A 22,925-nucleotide genomic window follows, 5' to 3' on the forward strand; every position below is an offset into this window, starting at 1 on the left:
TGCTCTGGCCATGATCCAGGAAAGCCCTTGAACGCACTGACTTCTGACTATTCACATGCTTAAAGTTCAGCACATGCTGCTTAGGACTCTGAAGTTTTACCACAAAACCACTAATGGAATGTAGATCGTTTAGGGAAATCACAGGCATTTGCAGGTGTGAAGAAACCAAACTCTGCTTTTAACTATCAAGTGTTCCCCATCTTTTAAAGGAGTTTAACAGCCTGCTTTCCTGAGGAGCTGACAGTCTGAAACTCCCATCCAAGGTTACGTCTACATTTGAACTGGGAGGCGCAATTCCCAGCTTGCATAGCCGGACTGGCACAAGCTCTAAAAAGAGCACTGTGTCCATGGTGGCATGGGCAGCATCTGAGACTCGCTGCCCGAATACGTACCCTGGAAGATGAGCAGGAATTTTCTTGGGGCAGCTATCCATGGGGCTGTGGCCACCCTGCCATTTTTTGGTGCTGGCTTGAGCAGAACTAGCACTGATACATCAGACCTCACAGCTCCTGTGCAGACAGACCCAAAGTCAGCTGGAGTTGCTGATGCTGAGCGGCTCACAGAATCAGACCATTTATTTAAGTGGCCAGTCATGGGTTTAGATGCCTAATTGCAGACATTCCAGCTGGAAAGCTTTGGCCTAAAGTAATCGTTTTACCATGATACTGGCTTCCTCCAGAGTCAATACCTCAAAGTCAGGGGTGGCCAACCTGGGACTCCGGAGCCACACATGGCTCTTCAGAAGTTAATATGCGGCTCCTTGTACAGGCACCGACTTCGGGGCTGGAGCTACAGGCACCAACTTTCCAATGTTCCCAGGGGTGCTCACTGCTCAGCCCTTGGCTCTGCCACAGGACCTGTCTCTACTCCATCGCCCCCTCCTCTGACCCTGCCCTTGCTCCTCCCCTGGCCCCAGCCTCCTGCATGCCACAAACCAGCTGATCGGGAGGTGTGGGTAGGGAGGGGGAGGTGCTGATCTATGGAGTTGCCAGTGGCGGGAGGTGCTGGGAGCGGAGCTGATGGGGGGCTGATGATGTATTACTGTGGCTCTTTGGCAATGTACATTGGTAAATTCTGCCTCCTTCTCAGGCTCAGGTTGGCCACCCCTGCTCAAAGGTATCTGGTTTGATATTTGACATAGGACAGGGATCGGCAACCTCTGGCACGTGGCTCAACAGACCTTCCTATAGTCTGACAAACCCCCATAATTTCCTGCAACTGTGAACATTTAAATGGAGAAAAGTTGGAAAAAAATGCTTAAAAATAAACGTGAATATTATCAATCAAATTTATAAAATATTAATAATCAAAGTCTGCCACGCCTACTTCCTATGTCAGGGATCAGCAAGCTTTGGCATGCGGCCCGCCAGAGTTTGTTTACCTGCCGTGTCCACAGGTTCTGCCAATCGTGGCTCCTTCTGGCCACGGTTCGCTGCTCCAGGCCAATGGGGGCTGCGGGAAGTGGCGTGGGCCGAGGGATGTACGAGGGGAGGGGTAACATTCTCAAAGGTGCCTAGGTGACTTAGGAGCTGAATTCTCACTGAAAGTCAAAACAGCTTTTGGAAATTGGACTTTGGCTCCTAAATCACTTAGGGTCTTCGGAGACTGTTACCTGACATGCAGAGTTCCCTTGGCATGTTCCTCTTCTGTTCCTGCACAAGCAGTAGTGAGCCTGCAAGACTCATAGACTCCAGGGTCAGAAGGGACCAATGTGATCATCTAGTCCGACCCCCTGCACAAAGCAGGCCACAGAACCCTACCCATCCACTTCTATAACAAACCCCTAACCTATGTCCGAGTTATTGAAGTCTTCAAATTGTGGTTTGAAGACCTCAAGCTGCAGAGGATCCACCAGCAAGTGACCCATGCCCCACGCTGCAGAGGAAGGCGAAAAACCTCCAGGGCCTCTGCCAATCTACCCCGGAGGAAAATTCCTTCCCGACCCCAAATATGGCGATCAGCTAAACCCTGAGCATGTGGGCAAGACTCACCAGCCAACACTCAGGAAAGAATTCTCTGCAGTAACTCAGATCCCATCCCATCCAACATCCCATCACCGACCACTGGGCATACTTATCTGCTGATAATCAAAGATCAATTGCCAAAATTAAGCTATCCCATCATACCATCCCTTCCATAAACTTATCAAGCTTAGTCTTAAAGCCAGATATGTCTTTTGCCCCCACTACTCCCCTTGGAAGGCTGTTCCAGAACTTCACTCCTCTAATGGTTAGAAACCTTCATCTAATTTCAAGTCTAAACTTCCTAGTGTCCAGTTTATACCCATTTGTTCTTGTGTCTACATTGATACTAAGCTTAAATAATTCCTCTCCCTCCCTAATATTAATCCCTCTGATATATTTATAAAGAGCAAGCATATACCCGCTCAGCCTTCTTTTGGCTAGACTGAACAAGCGAAGCTCTTTGAGTCTCCTTTCATATGACAGGTTTTCCATTCCTCGGATCATCCTAGTAGCCCATCTCTGAACCTGTTCCAGTTCGAATTCATCCTTTTTAAACATCGGAGACCAGATCTGCACACAGTATTCCAGGTGGGGTCTCACCAGCACCTTATATAACGGTACTAACACCTCCTTATCTTTGCTGGAAATACCTCGCCTGATGCATCCTAAAACCGCATTAGCTTTCTTAACGGCCATATCACATTGGCGGCTCATAATCATCCTGTGATCAACCAATACCCCAAGGTCCTTCTCCTCCTCTGTTGCTTCCAACTGATGTGTCCCCAATGTATATCTAAAATTCTTATTATTAATCCCTAAGTGCATGACCTTGCACTTTTCACTATTAAATTTCATCCTATTACTATTACTCCATTTTACAAGGTCATCCAGATCTTCCTGTATGATATCCCTGTCCTTCTCTGTGTTAGCAATACCCCCCAGCTTTGTGTCATCCGGAAACTTTATTAGCACATTCCCACTTTTTGTGCCAAGGTCAGTAATAAAAAGGTTAAATAAAACCGATCCTTGAGGAACTCCACTAGTAACCTCCTTCCAGCCTGACAGTTCATCCTTCAGTACGACCCGTTGTAGTCTCCCCTTTAACCAGTTTCTTATCCACCTTTCAATTTTCATATTGATCCCCATCTTTTCCAGTTTGACTAATAATTCCGCATGTGGAACCGTGTCAAATGCCTTACTGAAATTGAGGTAAATTAGGTCTACTGCGTTTCCTTTGTCTAAATAATCTGTCACCTTCTCAAAGAAGAAGATCAGATTGGTTTGGCACCATCTACCTTTAGTAAAACCATGTTGTAACTTGTCCCAATTACCATTGACCTCAATGTCCTTAACTATTTTCTCCTTCAATATTTTTTCCAAGACCTTACGTACTAAAGATGTCAAACTAACAGGCCTATAGTTACTCGGATCACTCTTTCTCCCTTTCTTAAAGATAGGAATTATGTTAGCAATTCTCCAGTCGTACGGTACAAACTCAGGAGTTTCATTCATTCATTCATTTAATTCATTAAAAATTCTCGCTAATGGGCTTGCAATTTCATGCGCCAGTTCCTTTAATATTCTCAGATGAAGATTGTCTGGGCCCTCCGATTTTGTCCCATTAAGCTGTTCAAGTTTGGCTTCTACTTCAAATGTGGTAATATCCACCTCCATATCCTCTTTCCCATTTGCCATCCTTCCATTACCCCTAAGCTCCTCATTAGCCTTATTAAAGACTGAGGCAAAGTACTTATTTAGATATTGGGCCATGCCTAGGTTATCCTTAACCTCCTTTCCATCCTCAGTATTTAGTGGTCCCACTTCTTTCTTTGTTTTCTTCTTATTTATATGGCTATAGAACCTTTTACTATTGGTTTTAATTCCCTTTGCAAGGTCCAGCTCTACTTGGCTTTTAGCCTTTCTCACTTTATCTCTACATGTTCTGACCTCACTAAGGTAGCTTTCCTTGCCAATCCCGCCTATCTTCCACTCCTTAAAGGCTTTCTGATTTTTCTTAATCACCTCTCTGAGATGCTTGCTCATCCAGCTTGGTCTACAACTCCTGCCTAGGGTTTTTTTCCCCTTTCTTGGGATGCAGGCTTCTGATAGTTTCTGCAGCTGCGATTTAAAGTAATTCCAGGCCTCCTCCACATTTAGATCCACAAATTCTTCAGTCCAATCCACTTCCCTAACTAATTTCCTTAATTCTTTAAAGTTAGCTCTTTTGAAATAAAAAACCCTAGTCCCAGATCTATTTTTGTTTATCCTTCCATCTAGTTTGAACTGAATTAGCTCATGATCACTCGAACCAAGGTTGTCCCCTACAACCATTTCTTCTATGAGGTCCTCACTACTCACCAAAACCAAATCTAAAATGGCATCCCGTGTTGTTGGTTCTTCAACTATTTGGTGAAGAAATCCATCTGCTATCACATCCAGAAAAATCTGAGCCCTATTATTCTTGCTAGCACTTGTCCTCCAGTCTATGTCTGGGAAGTTAAAGTCTCCCATGATCACACATTTCCCATTAGTGTTTACTTTATTAAGAACATTAAAGAGGTCTCTATCCATCTCCAAATCAGATCCTGGCGGTCTGTAGCACACCCCAAGCACTATCTCAGGGGAGGCTCTAGTAGCTTTCTTTCCCAGTGTGATTTTTGCCTAGACAGACTCTGTCTTGTCCATTCCATCATTTCTTATTTCTTTACAGTTAACCTCCTCATTGATGTACAATGCTACTCCACTACCTTTGCCTTTATTTCTGTCTTTCCTAAACAGCACATAGCCTTCAATACCTGTACTCCAGTCATGACTACTATTCCACCATGCTTCTGTTATCCCTATAATATCCGGTTTCACTTCCTGCACCAGTAGCTCTAGTTCCTCCATTTTGTTCTCTAGGCTCCTCGCATTAGTGTACAGACATCTTAATTTTTGCCGTTTGGCTTCACTGACATTCTTTACCCTGTTAGGCACAGACATTCTACCACCAGCATCACCTGTTAGTCTGCTTTCTACACTACCCTTCCTCCTTATGCCAATTTTTCTGTCCATGGCTGTATCCCCTCTTACTTTGTTTACTTCCCTCTCAAGGTTAAATTCCGGCGTGGAGATCTCCTGGACATCTCCCAACCATCTCCAGCAAATTTCTAGTTTAAAGCTCTCTTAATCAGTTGGGCGAGCCTCCATCCAGGAGTCTATTTCCCTCCTTACTCAGGTGAAGTCCATCCCGAGAGAACAGTCTTCTGTCCGTAAATGCTTCCCAATGGCCGTACATCCCAAAGCCCTCCTTATAGCACCACTGCCTGAGCCATCTGTTGATCGCCATAATCTTGTTACACCTTTGTTGCTCTTCTCTAGGAACTGGCAGAATCCCACTGAAGATCACCTGAGCCTCGATTTCCTTAAGCGTCTTCCCCAGTCTTGCATAGTCTCCCTTGATACATTCCAGAGAGTATCAAGCCGTATCATTCGTTCCCACATGAAGGACAATCAACGGATTCTTTCCCGCTCCCACTAGGATCCTTTTCCGCCTCAGGTCCACATCCTGTATCTTAGCACCCGACAGACAGCACACCCTTCTGTTCTCTGGATCAGCTCTAGTTACAGGCCTGTCTATTCTTCTCAGTAAGGAGTCCCAGTCACGTAGACCTGCCTTTTCCTGGGGACAGTGTGATTCTCCGGTCTATCCCCTGCACCCACTGGCTGCAAGTCCTCTCGATTCCTATTCACCCGTGCAATCCTCCTGGGGCTCATATTTGGTGTTGCCTCCATTGACTCCTCCCCTCCTCTTGTAGGACTATCAGCTCTTCTCTTTTTCCTTGCCCTCTCTCCTTCAGCGGCCACCTGCTGTGTCCCTTCTTCATTTTCCAACTCTGCAAACCTGTTCCTGAGTTCTATTTCTCCTTCACTGGCCCGTCTTATCCTCTGCCTGGTTCTCTTAGTCACATGCTTCCACCGTCCACTTTCCTCACCCAGCAGTCTCTCCTCTGAATTCTTTGGTCCTGCTTCCATCTGCACGTGTGAGCTTATCCCTTCAGCCCCCTTGTGTCTGTGCTCCATCATCTGCTCAAACCCTCTTCTAAACTCAACCAGAGTTTCCACCTGCATCTCCAGTCCTCGGATCTTCTCTTCCATCAGCTCTATCAGGCGGCACTTCATGCAGACAAAGCTCTTCTCAGGTGCCCCCTCCAGGATGATGTACATGCCGCAGCTTCCACATCCAGTCATCCTCATTGTGTCTTTCACTGCTGCCTTTGTATCAGTCATAGCCTTCCCACCTAAAGCCTGGTAGTCCACAGAACACAACACAACACAACACAACCCCCCAGCAGGCACCAGACCACCACCCACTCCTTTACCTAGCCTGTCAGTCCCTCTGTCCTAGTCTCCCCTGCAACCTCCCCCTGTGAACTCCCTCTGAAACTCCCCTCTTTACAGCTCTGTTTGCTGGCTCCTGTGCCGCTGCCTGACTGGCTGGCTACTTATATAGGACCCCTAATCAGGTAAGTAGCCAGCCAGTCAGGCAGCGGCACAGGTGCCAGCAAACAGAGCTGTAAACAGGGGAGTTTCTGAGGGAGTTCTGTTGGAGGAGCAGACAACCTGGGCAAAGTTCTTCCCATGTCTTCAGGGTGGCAGGAGGGGCTGAACAGAGGGCAGCAGCTGGTGCTGCTATGGGAGCTGGCCACTGAAGAGTGGCATGGTAGGAGGATGGGCTGGTGATGCTGGGCCATGTGGGAAGAGGCTAGCATGGAGTGATGGACTCAACAGGTGATAGGAGCAGGCAGGAGGTAGGGTGAGGAGTGGAGATTGGTGCCAACCAGTTCAGTGGTTGCCCTGGGTGCTGCTGATGTGGTGGGGAGAGAGTTGGGGGAAAGGGCCACAGGAGGGGGGATGGGAGGTCAGAGGTACAGAAGCCATTGCAGGCAGCTGCTTCTAGTCAGAAATGGTGTCATGGTAGGAGGCCTGCCATTCCGTGTGGGCCATGGCAGATCCACTTGTGGCTGATTCATCTTAAAGCAGCATCCCCCACAGGAAATCAGTGTATTGCAGTAGCCGGCCACTGGGAACTGATAACAGCCCTGCCCACAGCCTTGTCCCAGGACCTCCTCCACAGGTGGGTCTTGGGGGCCCCGTCCAGCTGAATGGTACTGGTAAAATGACTCTGGTGTACAAATGGTCGTAACATTGGGCCATAAGATTTCAGAAAAATATTGTACAAAATTGTATTGAATTATCTGAGAAATGCTCTGAGAGCATGAAAATAGCACATCAGGGCTTCCCCTGTGTGGGCATTCCTGGCTTGACATGCTCTTAAAATTCTGGTAACTAGGTGCTTTTAACATAATATTGACCATATCTGTTCAGCGTATGTACAATATATGCTCCAGATAAGCCCTGGGAGAGCTGTGTGCGTGGCCAGCATGTAGGGACTGTTTGCATGAATCCTCTATGAATCCTGCTGGGATGGTTGGAGCAGTGTTGCCAACGCTCACGATTTTATCATGAGTCTCATGATATCTGGTGTTTTTCTTAAATCCCCAAAACTTGGAGTCATGTGATTGTGAGAACTTCAGCTTTCATTGCTTTTAAAATGTAAATTTCTTGCCGCCGTGATTGCAGAGTAGAGTTTGAAAACATGAACCCTAAAGGCTCAATAACCAGAAGTTAATTTACAAGAACCCAGTATGTGTCACGAGTAAGCCAGTGTTAGGATTTTTGAGGGGCTTACTCAGGATTTTTCAATGCCTGGAGCTGTCAAGGCTCTAGCAGTAAGGAGTTAAGATTGTTGCCCCAGTGTGCTAGGCACAGTGCGCGTGCGCACGCACACACACACACACACACACTCTGAAAAGATGGCTCCTATCCAAATGAACCTATAATTTAGGGTCCCTGCAAAGATGTATGCATATGCCTAACTTTATGCATTGTGAGCAATCCCATGTCGGGTCATTACATAGTACCAAGTGCAAGTGCCAAAGTCCTTGCAGGATTTTTTTATAATTGTTTATAAGTACTTTTTAGAAGTAAGTTAAAAAAATGGAGCATCAGGTTGTGAATCTGGAAGCAAGTATGCAGCCAACCAAGCCAATGGGCCAGTGCAGGAGTTGGGGTGAAGCCATTGCTTCATCTAATGTTCTCCTCTCCCTATCCCACTGGGGTGTTGTGCAGCTCTCGGCAGCATTTCATAGGCCATGCAAAGTGGGGAGCATCTTACTGCTTTCCCAATGCCCATAACCCCCTGTAAGAACTAGGCAGGACCAAGGCCTTCTCCTGCCAAGCTCACTGCTTTAGGGACTCTATGTTGTGTTGCTTTGCCATTACTCTTTTACCTGGTGCTGCCTCTCTCTGTCACCTGTATCTGTATCTCTTGTCATGTGTTTATTGCAAAGGCCAGGATCATCCTTTCATTTTGTGTGTGCACAGCTCTTAGCACAATAGGTACATCTACACAGCCTCCAACAGTGAGCCTCTCAACCCAGGTCGATAGACAAGAACTCGCTCTGGTGCCCTAAAAATAGCTGCACAGACAGTGCATTGAAGTTGTGGCTGGGGCTGGAGCTCAGGCTCTGAAGCCTAGGGAGAGAAGAAGGATGCTTGCTGCTGTGGGCTGTGGAGATATAATCGTGGAGCAGCAATCCCTGATGGGGGGTTGTCATAAACAGATAGCTAAGGGTTAATGTCTCTTTCACCTGTAAAGGGTTAACAAACAGTGACCTGCAACACCTGACCAGAGGACCAATCAGGAGACAAGATACTTTCAAATCTGGGTGGAGGGAAGTTTGGGTGTGGGTCCTTTGTTCTTGGGCTGTTTTCTCTCTGGGCTCTGAGAGTGACCACACGAATCTCCAGGCTCTCTAATCTTCTGTTTCCAATTTGTAAGTACAACGGTAGAAAGACAATATAGGCTTTTACATTGTTTTTCTGTATTTGCAAATGTGTAGTTTGCTGGAAATAGTTTAAATTGTATTTTTTCTGGATAAGGCTGTTTATCCATTTTCTATAAGCTAAAAGACCCTGTAACTTTTTACCATCTAAATTGCAGAGATAAACCTTTTACTTTTTTCTTTCTTTTTTTATTAAAAGTTTTGCTTTAAAATAATAAATACCATCCAGTGGTTGAACTAGTGCATCAATTTGTGGCCCCATATGTAAAATTCAGCTTAAATGATGATTTGAATTAATAATGTTAGCCAGAGAACACATGGACAAAACAGATAGGCTGCAGCTCTTCCGTATACTGCTTCCCTTCACTCTGATTCTTTAAGGAGAAGCTGTGTGAAATCCTGGCTCCTTTGAATAGGGTTATCAGATGTGCTGATTTTATAGGGACAGTCCAATATTTGGAGCTTTTTCTTATTTGGCTCCTATTACACCCCTCCCTGATTTTTCACACTTGCTATCTGGTCAGTCTATCTTTGAAGCCAGTAGTAAAACTCCCGTTGACTTCAACGGAGCTGGAATTGCAGCAACTATCTTTTAAGATCTAAGCGTCTAGCACTGCTTTAATTCAGATTAGGTCTGTGCTTTGATTAAGAGAAAGCTGTTGAACTTAAACATTTCAAAGCCATACTTTTTCTAATATCTTAATAATACATACATCAGTAAGTGATGGAAAATCTCAATAAAATGAACATATTTCATGGATGTATTTTTATAACACAAATTAAGGTATTAATGATTTGAGTAATAATTTTGTACATGCATTAATATGGCTCCTATGCAATTTTGTTTTAGTTTTACATTGATAACTAAATATTATGACCAAATTATTTTATTAAATGGATAGGGCCTTACGAAATTCACGATCTATTTTGGTCAATTTCATGGTCACTGGATCATAAATGTCATGATTTCAGCTACTTGAATCTGAAATTTGATGTTGTTGTAGGGCTACTGACCCAAAAAGGAATTGTGGGGTTGTCACAAGATTATTGTAGGGGGGTTGTGGTACAACTACCCTTACTTCTGCGCTGCTGCTGGTGGCGACGCTGCCTTCAGAGATGGGCAGCTGGAGCAGGTCAGCTGCTGGCCGGGAGCCCTGCTCTGAAGCCAGAGCTGCCGCCAGCAGAAACACAGAAGTAAGGGTGGCATGGGATGGCATTGCCACCCGTACTTCTGCACTGCTGCCTGCAGGCTGGGCCATCGGTCAGCTCTGAAGGCAGCAGCTCAGAAGTAAGGATGGTATATATGGTATTGCCACTCTTGCTTCTGCACTGCTGCTGACAGGGCACTGCCTTCAGGGCTGGGCACCCAGCCAACAGCCGCCTCTTTCCACCCACCCAGCTCTGAAGTAGAGCAGAAGTAAGGGTGGCAATATCACTACCCCCCTAAACTAACCTTGTGATCCCCTGTAACTCAAGGCCCCCAATTTGAGCAACACTGGTCTCTCCCGCGAAATCTGTATAGTATATGGTAAAAGCACACAAAAGACCAGATTTCACAGTGGAAGACCAGATTTCATGGTCCATGATGCATTTTTCATGGCCGTAAATTTGGTAGGGCCCTATAAATGGGTCTGCAGCAAAAGGCAATTAGAACTTTGTAGATGATTTGGTTGTAGTTTGGTAGTAGTTCTACAATAGAAAGTAGTTAAGTTTCTATGAAATTCTGTGTAGCTCTGTGTGTGTGTATATATATATATATAAAATTTTATTTTAAATATAGAGCTAAATTCTTCCTGATGGTCATTCCATGCAATCTCATTGGAGTCAGAGGGTTCAGTGGAGTGGAAGTCAGCACAGAACTAGAGGGTATCTTTACATGGAGCCATGGTCTTGTTACAGCACTAGACTGATGTACTGCCGTTATTACAAGTGCTAGCTAGACTAAAGCGGGCGTACACTTTCATTTGCAATGTAGCAGTACCCTTAGACTGCAAACTCTTCAAGCAGGGAATGTCTCTTCCTATGCATCTGCCCGGCACCTAACACAGTGAGGTCCTAATCTCGACTGGCTCTGAAAGCACTGCTGTAATATAAAAAAGAAGAAAAATTAGTCCCATGCTGTCAAGTGACTTCGTAAACTGTTATTATTGGAATGAGAAAGTGAAGCTTTAATTTTGAGTTAAAAAGCCCAAACCTTATCTGCAGGGGATTTGTTGTCACTTAAAAACAAAAGGATGATGGTGCTCGTAACACAGTTCTGTCTGTCTACTGTAGCTTTTCCCAGCCATCTCTGGGATAGCATAAGGGAAGTAAAGTGGTGGGGAGTGACCTCATGAAAGACAACAGGGATCTCCAATGGAAGAGAGAAAAAAACAAACTCCGTTTCTCCGTCTCCATGTGCAATGTGCTTGGATTGATTCAAAACCCCCATATGGTCCAGAGGTGCAGATTCCTGGTGGACTCTGTGCCTCGTGATCTGAGCTGGCTCCTGCTTCATCTTGCTGTCTGCTTCATGGAGAGAGAGGAGCCGTCCCCGGGCCTGAGCTGATGAGTGTTCTGAGCCCAACGAGTCATCCCTGCAAGTCTGATGATAGGCCCATGCCAACCAGGGCCCAGCCAATCCACAACCAAGGGTCTGACCAGGTGCCCCCAAGGCAGGTATGCAGGTTCCTAAGAGATACAGCCACTCCAGTCTGCGCAGTGATGTTACCTTGTGGGAAGAATTCCCAGCTGGCACCTCCAGCCTCTGCCTGTTCTGGCTCCAGCCTCAGCCACCATCCCCATTCTGGCTAATAGCCTGATATGAATCTGGTTTTAATTGTTAAAACTCAGAAGAGTTGGGGTGGCAGCAACCTGAGAGAGAGCCCTTCTCCTCAGGAGGAGCTAAAACAGCTAAGATTAATTGGGCTGCTTTCCTTAGTTATGCCCAGGATGACTGAGATGGGGAGCCCATCTTCAGCGAGGGTCCCTCGACTCTGGAACTTGCAACTCCCATTGGTTTGAGAGAACTTGAGTCTGCTGAATTTCAGGGCCTGCTGCAAGGGCCCTCTCTGTTTTCTGCGGCTTTCAGAGTGGGGGTGGGGGAGGGAAGCTGGGGGTCAGTTTGAGGCCTGGCATTTATTTATGAACTCGGGCAGGTAGAAGTTCTAAGGAAATGACATTGTTTTATAGAGGATGTGTTCATGTTTTAATGTAAACAGGCTAAGTTTTGCCCCTGTGTAGATGTCTAGCACAAAGAAGACCTTAGTCATTCAAGGAGCCCTATTGACTTAGGACGACTCAGATGTTACAAGAGTGGGACCCTATTTTGCATAATGTACAGAATTTAATCGTGTGGTAATAGTCACCCCCTTAAAATGGGCCAGGGCGGGATCTCAAAATAGAATTGCAGTGGAACCGAAGTGGTGTATCGCTCAGGTGAATTTCACCTCATGGACTAGATTCTCAAAAGTGCTACAGGCAACAGCTGATTGAGATGCTGGTGGGTTCTGAGCTCTTTTAGAAGCATGACCCAAGATGCCTGAGGTAAAAGGATAGGTGTATTATCTAGCAATCCAAGCAGAGAAGACAATAAAGTCACTAACATTTTCCCCACCGTCCCTTTTAACTTCATATTTCTGTTTTTCTAAACCATTATCATTAAAAACAAATAAATTCACTGCTGTGGGAAGTTTACTGTAATTTCTCATTACCTGGAAATATACGTTGTTTCATTCAAATTGAGCAACGCTCATGTAGCTTCCACATTCGGCAATAACTAAAGACCTTAAGGAAAAAATCCAATAATGCCATTAATTAGAAACAGAATGAAAAATTGCAATAAACTAGGCTTTTGAAGTGTGGCCAGTGTTAACTAGGAAACAAGTAACATTAATTTTCCAGTAGACTCTGCATTTCTCCAGTTACAGCCAGTCTCCTGTGCTACCGTGTGTTAATGATACTGTGGGTTTTCTGGTTCTGTGATGACAGTTGATGGATTCGATCTAATCTTAAACATGAGTTTGACATTTGTGCCATTTGCCATGATTTCCGACTGCAAGGCAACATTGGCACAAGATCTAGGAAAGAATGCCAAGGTGTTTAGGAGGTTGAAATTCTAGACCGTAGCATGTTTACACATAGAGAAATGTAATCGGATTCAGTAAATTGCCGGCAGATATAAAACACTACTAAAATAAGCTAAGGTCCATAGCATAGCTGCATGTACGGTACAGATCGCTGTGGCTTTCAATGCTAAGACAGCAAGAGCAGAATCTTTTTCTTTGCTGATACTTTAATCTTCTTTTAAAAGGAAATTGAAGCCGAGAGCTCACAACAAGGAGAAGTGGGGTCAGCTCCTCAGCTGGTGTAAATTGGCATGCATCTGTGATTTGAGAGGAGCATGATGATTTACTCCAAGTGACAATCTGGCCCCATGGAGATCAGGGGTGGATTGAGGGTCTTGGCTTGGGGAAAATAGCTTGCTTAGTGCAACAAGAATGAGCCAAACTTGTATTTTTCTCCCAGCGTCTCTACTGGTTAATCTAAAGCTGCACCAGATTTGGGTTTGGGAAGTGAGATGAAGAAACATTAGCTGCTGTCTGTGCCAAAGTGAAATATACAAAGACAAAATTAATTGGGCCAGGGATAGCATTATCTAGAATATGACTTATAGAATCTGGATTAATTATTTTATCTTGATGCAGTGGTCATTTACCTGATAACATTAGTTTGTCTTAAAATACAATTAAGATTTTATCTCCATAAACTTTGTTGTACATTAGATTTTACTAAGGCTCAGTGCAGTACTTCTTGGATACTATGTTTGGCGCCTCACTGGCTAATTCAATGCTAATGTCATTATAAAAGGTTGCAGAGGAAAAATGTTCTAAAAGGTCTTTTTCTTATGAAATCCTGTTCTGTAGTTATTCAGATGTGAATAATGATGGTTAATTGGCAGTGACTTTTATTTATTTAGTCTGGCCACTTAAAGCTATTGAGGAAATATTACAAACAGCATAAAAAGTAAGACCAATTTTTGGAGATGTTATTTGGTTTATGATTAGGTTTAGTGTCAAGAAAGCAAAATGTACATTAGTAATTTCACACCTTGTCACATTTTCTGTTTGTCTTCATCACGTTCATGATTGTTTTGGTGAACAGCAACCAGTAAATGCAAATGATGTAATCTCCCACTTTCATTTTACAAATTTTGTTTGAAGTTAGCATGAATGTGCAGATTCGCTTGTAAACAGCATCAGAAGGAAATATTATTTACATCCACTCCTTTGACATCAAGGCAAAGATTTAAATAAGAATTTCCTTCCTACCCACTCACCCCTTTGTGCAAAAATTATTATATTTTCTACACATCCTGAATTTTATACTCTAAATGGAACTTTTCAGTGGATGGGCTCCCTTTTATTAAAAGGATAATGCCCTTGTAGAACCAGTGACCTTTAAAAAGCAAGTTTCAGTATAATCCTTTTATTTTCCTGAGATCATATAGCACAGTATTCAGTTGCAAGCTTTTAAGATGGAATGATTGCAGACTTTGTCTGATGGCTCAGATTGAATTACATTTTGTTTGATAAAGAAAACTCTAAAATACTTAATACTTTCCTTCAGTTCAGAGCATTGTAACTTCAATGTGTTAAGGATGCAGAGAAGCTGCGGTATCATTCCAGCACCACTGGGATTGATGAAATATACTTAATTGGTCTTTATCTTATGATTACACTTTAACACTTCTTAGGAAGAAGATCCAAAATGGATACAGTTACTGCCTCTCTAATTTACTTTGGGAGTTCGCTTACCCATTTTCTTATCTTGCTTTTCTTTCCCGGTAGAGTTCAGCATTCTGCCTGGCTGCAACCGAACATGCAGGCTACTTATGCAGCCAGAAATTAAAGTTTGTAAGCTTGCAAAGGCAGAGCTATGTCTTAAGGCCATTAGAAGTGAGACACTCAAAGTCTGCCTTGAGCCAGGTAGTTCAGCAGGCAGACATGTCAGTTTCCATATTCAATAGTACACAAGGAGGTGATGTTGCTAGCATCACATCTGACTCCTTTTAGCTTCCCTAACCCCACAGACTAGGCTCTACTCTGAGGCTGGCTTTTCAGTGTGAGTTTGAGCAAGACTCAAACCCATGACCTTTGGGATTGCAGTTGAACATGTGAGCCAGTTGGCCACATCAGATGCTTGTGAAATTTAATCCTGGCTCTTCCACTGGATTGCATGGCCTTGGGCAAGATACTTCAACTCCACTTTTGTTTTCATATTATTAAAATGGGGCTAAACATACTCCTCCCTCCGCCGTCCCAGTGTCATGATGAGGATTACTGTTTGCACGGTAATTTGAACATGCTTATTACTATACCCCTGCTATGTTTATTTTTCTCTATAATTGGAGCCAGGGATGGTACATTTTCTGTTACATGTGTTCTCAGAAAGGAGATTGGTATCCTGATTTCTGTGCTATAGGAGATGTACCGAACTGCCTTTAAAATCTTAGAGGGAGATTTTCAAAAGGGTTGATGGGATTGAAGAGCACAAACTGCGTTGTTTTAATGGGACTTGCACTCCTAAATCTCTTTGACAAATTAGAAAATCTACCACATAGCAAATGAAAGGTCTTTTATCTGGTAAAGCATTCTTGATGCTAAGTCGCTTCTATTGAGGCTTTGTCTTCTGGTGGAAAGCTTGAGATGCATGGACACAGAAAGGAAGAGCTGAAATTCAGCTGAGCTGCAGAACATGCGCTGTAAATCTTATGGTCTGATGTTTCCCTGATTCGTTAGGGTTAGGGTACAAACTCGAGAAATAATCTCAGATTTCTCTCTTTTCTTTTTAAACATATGTTCCACAGCCTTCCTTTTTGTGAAGGGAACTTTGAAAGTGCAAAGCAGCGTAAAGGGACATAAATGCATTGCAAAGCTTGCAGTCTCTTAAAGATCACATTGGCTACTCCTGATGCCCTTTGAGACTCTGTAAGCACCAGGGCTGGCTTCAGGCACCAGCAAAGGAAGCACATGCCTGGGGCGGAACATGTTAAGGGGTGGCATTCCGGCCATTCTTGGGGCAGCACAGTCTGAGTGTTTTTTGGGGCGACAAAAATGGTAGAGCTGGCCCTGGTAGGCACAGCTCTAGATCCCTAGATCTGGGGAGAAGCTGAGAGAAGAAAAGTAAAGAATGAGTTATGTTTTGGCCCAAACACACCATTTCCCAAAAGGAGGTGTTGGTTATATGACATGTGACCAGCTCCTCAATGGCTGAGGAGACAGCTTGGCCTCCTTTAGCTCTCAATTTCATGTGGATCATGAGAGGAGCGTGTTCTGAGCAACTTCTTCCCAATATGGGAGATTTCACCACTGCCCCCTCGCTATTGGCTAATATTTCCCCATAACACACACACACGTCTCTCATGCACACAACTCACATGTCTGATACATCACACCTGGTCATCACATGTCGGGGGAGGAGGGAGATCAGTACCAATGGAGATTCCTGTGTGATGATGTAAATCCATCAGAAGAACAGTACTAGCCATACTGTGGCTGCATAAGAGTTTATGAGGGATGATTCTTCCCTCCATTCCCTTCCATGCCTTTTGCATCTGTTTTGGGGCTGTCCAGACCAGAGCTGCTGGGGGCTGGGTGGGGGCTACATGCCAGATGGTCTGTCCAGGAAGCAAGTGGATAGAGAGGAAGGAAGGAGTAGACAAAACCATGGCATCTCCCCAATCTCTCCCCTTTCCATGCTTGGCTGGTTGCACAAAGACAGGGAGTAGCCTGCACCTGAAAACAGTTGTAGTAGATTACTCCCCCGTTCCCCATGCAGCACAAGTCCTCTGGGAGGTATTGTGCTTCTCGGAGTTCCAGCTTCTGAGGTGCTTGGATGGGTAATACAGAAGCTCGTTCTAGGTGTGAGAGACAGCGGAAGCCCCACTTGCACAAGCAGAGTCCTATTTAACTCAAGGGAGGCACTCTCATTTGTCAGAGGTGGGAGTCTCATCACTTGAATTCTTTAAATCAAACTGGGATGTCTTTCTACACATATCCTCTAGCTCAACCATCAGATTGGGCTTGATGTAAATGGTGAAAATCTGTAGCTTGGTTATGCAGGAGGTCAGACTGAATGATGATAGTGGTCCTTTCTGGTCTTAGAATCAATTAAACTGTCTACAATTTCAAGGCCGTTCACACCTCTCTGGCTTATACCCTCTCAGCAGTTCAATTCTGGGCACCCTGGAGTGTGTGCTGTGACTGTGAAGCTGAGACCTGCTCTTCTGAAAAGACCATACAGGAAAGAGTAGTACTCTCCAGTGTCCTCAGAAAGCCAAAGGGATGAGAGATTAGTAGACAGCAGGTGAATATGTTTACCTGGAAGAGGTTCAGATTTAGGGTCCTGATTGTAAAAACACAAGCTTTCCAACAGTGTCCAATCCAGGAATAAACATTTGGAAGATTTCTCATATTCCTTCTGGCTGAAGATTGGAGTTGGCAAAATGAGTTTGTTTGTTGTCTTTGTTATTTAACTGGGATTTTCTTTTTTTGGTAGCATGTTAATTAGTTCCTCTTGCCTACGAAAAGTAATATTTTTATGGTTCAGTGAAATTTTGTAAGATAAAATATGTTTGAATTGAGGATTATCATTTGTACAGCAAACACAAAATGCTTATTGTTTGTTGGGCAGCAGAGAGAGATGCGGAGCTGAATGGAGAAGCTATGCAATCTCATCTATAAAAGAAAAGATGATATGGTGGGCAGGATGCCAGCTTCAAGTGAAGTGGGGTGGAAAGGTTCAATTCCCTGCCTTGCCTTGGGCAAGTCACATAGTCTTTGCGTATGTTACGCCCTGATGGGTGAAATAGGATAAGTGTCGTCCTCCTACTCTACAGCGTGTTGTGAGGATAAACACATTGTCGTGTGAGGTGCTCAAATACTGTGGTACTGGAGTTCATATAGGTATCTCGAAAAACAACAAGGAGTCTAGGTACCTAGACAGATGTGTGTTGCCCTGATGCTCTCATATCTCCTTGTTGTCATTTTTAGACCTGTGGGTTTTGCCATCGATTTAAAAAACACTGGTATTATTTAGCTTGTGCATCATTCTCTTTCTGACTCCCTTCCAAATTTCTGTGTGTGATCCCTGGAGACCACCACAGCCCCAGTCAACTCTGCGCAGACACATCAAGGACTCAGGAGAGCATTAAAAGCACCACGTTTTATTTTCCACGGGACATTCTGCGAGGGAGCTGGTAGCGGTTGTAAAAAACATAACTTTAAAAGTTGTTTAGGTCTCTGAGTTGAAAATGAACCATCAAATATATCTGCAGTGCATGTGTGAGCTGGAAAGATAGCAAATAGCCTGGGAAGGTTGAATAGTAAAATTATATAGTTCCTTTAATTCTGCAGGTTCCAAGAGCCGGCACAAAGTCCAATACACAAACCGCACACTGGGCTTGCTGCCTAGTGGTCTCCATTAAAATCGTTACAATTTCCATTTGCAAGGAATTGATGTCATGGTGGCATCCAGGGTATCATCTCAGCAATGTTAATTAAAAAAACCAAGGAAATGGTAAAGATTCTAACGTCAGCCATTGTATTCAGCACTGAAGTTTAGCTGCCTCGGGAGCAACAGATGGAGCTATTTTAACCTGTGCACAGCAGTGCCTGTGCTAGCACAGAGCAGGGGCTCTTTCTGCCAGGACACTGTCTGCATTGCAACAGAAAAACCCACAGCAGTGAGTCTCTGAGCCCACTCTCGGGGCTCAGGCTGCTGGGCGAAAAATAGCAGTAGACATTCGACTCAGGCTGAAACCCGGTGAGGGGGGAGGGTCTCAGTGCTTGGGCTGCAGCCTGAGCTCCCGCATCTACACTGGCAGTATTTAGCCCTGCAGCCTATGCCCTGCGAGCCCAAGTCAGGTGATCTGGGTTCTGAGATTCGCTGCTGCAGGATTTTCTATTGCAGTGCATGCTGGCATACCCTAAGTCAGGAATGAGCCAAGGGACTTATTGAATGCCAACACCATTTCCTGCCACCCTTAGGTGACAGCTGTCAGGGCAGCCCAAAGGGGCTGGAGTAGACCCAAGAATCAGCCTCCACATGCTTAGCTAGACTTCCAGCGCAGCACGCTGCCCTGTTGGTGTCTCTGGGTTTATCTTCACTGCAGTGTTACCTGGAGGGATAACTTACACTCCTGTCCACACACACCAATCTCTAGCTTGACTGAAGGGAAGCTTTAAACTCAAGTTACCCTGACCCTTTGAGGGGTACAAGTTGCAGCTGGAGCGCTGCTGGTGCAGGGCTGCCGCCGCTACTCTGTACTACTAATACAATCACCATGCTGCCAGTGGGCCTGTCCTCACTCAGGCTAGACTAACAGGGGAGAAGCCTTCCTAGCTTGATCTAACAGTGCAGTAAAGACAAGCCCTGAATGCATTCCTTGAGACATCCCAAACTTGTCCATTGTTTCTGGAGCTCTTCTGGACAAAGAACCTACAATGTCCCCTCTAGAGGCAAATTTAGTGAGGATGAAAATATATGAAAAAATAGAACTTAAATGATCAGGCACTATGCTTCCATCCCAACGGCCTGCGAGCAAAGCTGGACAACACACTCTCTCAGTAACCACACTGCAGTAAAGCAGACTCAGATACAGAGGAGATGGTTGTGTTATAAAGTTTGAGGTTAGCTAGGTACAGCAGGTGGATCAGCAGGCAGATCAATAGAGGTGTTCCCTGGCTTGAAATAACACCAATCATTTTGAAAAATAAGGCACCATCACACCGTGCTGACTTTCCTTCCACATGCAGCATTGACAGCAAGTTTAAATGCCAAACAAACGCTGATTTTTTCAAGTACGTCAGTGGCCTCCAAGGGTGTAAAATTTCCTTAAATTATTATCTACACTGAACAACACTGCCAACCCCTCGCTGCCCCCAGCACCTACTGATCCTCGCACTGGTGGGGAGCTCTGGCAGAGGTACTGTGCCCACATTGACTTGCCTTGCTGCAAATTCTCTCTCTCCTCCCCACGCTCTGCCATCTGCCTGGCCATGCAGCAGTACTTCTCCGCTCTCATAGACTCCTGGGCTCACACTCCTAATCCCTTGTGCGTCACTTCTGACTCCCTCTGAGTGCCCGCCTCCCCACTCCGGATCTTGCCAGTTGCTAGAGCTGGTTAGATAATGGGATGGATTTTCTTTGCAAACATTTTGTGAAAAGAATGCCCTCCCTTTTTCTTTTCCTTTGGAAAACCTTGAATTTTGACAATCTCTCCTGCTCTGCCTTACCCAGCCTCATAACAATTCTTTGAAAACAACACTGAGTTTTTGTAACAGCAGCTGGACTGAATTCATCAGAAATCATCAGTGGGAACAGTGCCTCACCTAGTGAAAATCACATAGTTCCACTGAGACCAAAGGGCCAGATCCCAACTGATATAAATCCACACTGAAGTCAAAGTGCACTACACCGATTTACATCAGTGGACTCTACGTAGTAGCATCCACAATGTTGAATTTAAATTAGGAAACAAGATACTGTCCTACTAACTACTGCCTTGTTCTGTTTTTCTCTTGTCTTGCAGCACCTTCTCCAATCAGTATTGTGAAAAAAGGCAAGATAGCTAAAAATAGCATCTCCCTTTCCTGGCAGGAGCCGGATCGACCCAACGGCATCATCCTGGAGTATGAAATCAAATATTTTGAAAAGGTGTGACTGACTGATTGCAAAGCATCCTAAGTACCTTCTCTTTGCTGTCCTTCTCTTTTAGTTATAATTATCCTATGCTTGGAAGGGAATGAAGCAATTTTATGCATAAATCAATGTCAGATTGATTCTGCAGTAAATGATTAGGTAGACTTGAAATGTGTGTGTTGTTTTCCATTAGTGTGCCACTTCTGTTGAACAAATAAATTAAAACTGCATGTCAGTTTCATCTCCAGTCTTATCACATTAAATTAAAGTATACTAATTTGTTATGAATCAAAGGAACCTGGGAACTAGCATCCGTCTTCTCACACAGAGCATCAGGCAATCCCCAATCTTTTAATTTTACACTTCAGCTTTGGTTTTAAGGATCAGCTGGCATTGATGCCAGTGCTCAGTGAACTGTCTGCCAGGGCATGTTGGTGTTCTGATTGTATCTCTGCAATAGGTTGTTGTTGTTACGATTTATTTGCATTATGGTAGCACCTAGGAGCTCCAGTCCTGGACCAGAACCCCACTGTGGTAGGCATGGTACAAAGTCAGAACAAAAAGACAATCCCTGTCCCAAGGGACTTCCAGTGGAGGGGGCCACATCCTGAAGCACTGGGCAGTCTTCCTTGAGGCAGAGTTCTTACTGAAGTCCATAGGAGGCTTGTCAGAATAAAGACAGAGGATTGACCTTGGGCAAGTTCCTTCCCCTCTCTCTTCTCTGTTTCCCCTTCCTCACTTCATCTGTCTTGTTCGTTTAGAGCGTGAGCTCTTTGGGGCAGGGACTGTCTCTTGTGGTGTGTGTGTGTGTGTGTGTGTGTGTGTGTGTGTGTGTGTGTGTGTGTGTGTGTGTGTGTGTGTGTGTGTACACATAGGACCTGGCACAATGGGGCCCTGATCTGGCTGGGAGCATCTAGGCACTATGGTAGGCACAAAATACTTTAAAATGGCGAGTGTCATTGCACCACATAGGCATGTCCCCATCCTTGGAGCAGAGCGGAGCTGCCATGCTCCAAGGAGAGCACCAGGGAGCTTCCAGTCTCAGAAAGGCAGGATGTCTGCTGATAGAAGCAGCATCCCCACAACCTTCTCTTTCATGGGGTGCAACTTACTACTTTATGCAAGCAGGCCAGCTCAGTTTTCCTGTAGGCTGACCGGATGTCCTGATTTTATAGGAACAGTCCCCATTTTGGGGTCTTTTTCTTATATAGGCTTATGTTGCCCCCCTCCTCCTGTCCTGATTTTTCATATTTACTGTCTGGTCACCCTAGTTTTGCAGTGTAACAGAGGAAGTGACCCAGAGCACAGGGCCTTCAAATCTTCTTGCATTGGCCTGGGCAGCACAAGGTGGGGAAGGTTTGTTTGTGCTCTGCACCCACATAAAGGGCAGCCTGAATAGGGACATCAGTACCTGGCCCAAGACATTTAGGGACAAGTTGTGCCCCCAGAAATGCATGCAGCTCCCACTGGCTTCAGTTGGAATTGCTTCCCTGGGTCTGAGGGCAGAAATTTAGCCCTCAGTCTTCAAAATAAACAGTGGCTCAAAGGTGCTAAGAATCAGGACAACTTTCCATGTCATTCAGGACAGGCACATTCGTTTGGATATAGTCGGCACCCCCTGAGTGTTTGTCCAGATCTCCAACTGGAACCTTTTTGTGCTCTCCAGAAAGTTTGGGATGTTTGTTTTCTTTTGCATAGTTCTCTTGTTCCAGTGCCTCTGGGCCCCGGTAAACCCACTGAGCAAGGCTTTTCTGCTGCTTCTTACCTGGCTGGAACAGGATATATCTCGCATCTCACAAGGACACTGGGTGTGATGTAACTCCTAGCCCGGTTTTCTAAACACAAAGAATTGGGATAAACTGCAAATGAGCATCTGAACCTGTCAGTGTTGAGCCAAATTGGATGTTTGATTCTTTTGCTATTAGCTCTTCACTGCTCTCAATACATACAACATCCTGTGTCCCACCCAGAGTGTCAGTACCAGCCACCCACCCACCCCCCAATGCCGTTTCTCCAGGACAGATTGCTTGAGGAAGGATGAAAATATTCTAGGTTCACAGGGCTCAGTCCTCAGCTGTGCTAAGTTACACTTAGTGAAGCTCAGGAGTTCTGGCAGGGAAAGAGGGTGGATCTAAGTTTTGACTGGGAAAAAAAAAATATTCTGGGGCACTGCAGATGCTAACAGAAACTTGCTTCCAAGAGGAATACACCACCAGTTCAGAGGAAGAGACTTTTTCACCTTGTGACACGTTAGCCTAGGAGGGAGGGAAGTAGCCAGTATTGCTAACAAACGAATAAGGATGAGTTCTGTGGAGCAGAAGGGGAGGGGATGAGAGGTTCGGAAGGGCAGAACCAAGTCCAGATGTCTGAGATGGAAATCTGTTCATCCATC

General features: G+C 44.9%; 1 protein-coding gene across 11 annotated transcripts in view; it reads left to right on the forward strand.

The window, feature by feature from the left end:
- Positions 1-22,925, forward strand: part of EPHA5 (EPH receptor A5) — a 422,435-nt gene that overhangs the window by 229,761 nt on the left and 169,749 nt on the right. For all 11 annotated transcript variants that reach the window (XM_030565412.1, XM_030565416.1, XM_030565409.1 and 8 more), the window contains one exon: positions 20,424-20,548. In XM_030565412.1, the coding sequence (XP_030421272.1) occupies positions 20,424-20,548 (125 nt within the window). The remainder of the gene's footprint in view (positions 1-20,423; positions 20,549-22,925) is intronic.

The sequence above is a fragment of the Gopherus evgoodei genome, chromosome 5 (assembly GCF_007399415.2).
Source record: "Gopherus evgoodei ecotype Sinaloan lineage chromosome 5, rGopEvg1_v1.p, whole genome shotgun sequence".
Taxonomy (NCBI): Eukaryota; Metazoa; Chordata; order Testudines; family Testudinidae; genus Gopherus; species Gopherus evgoodei.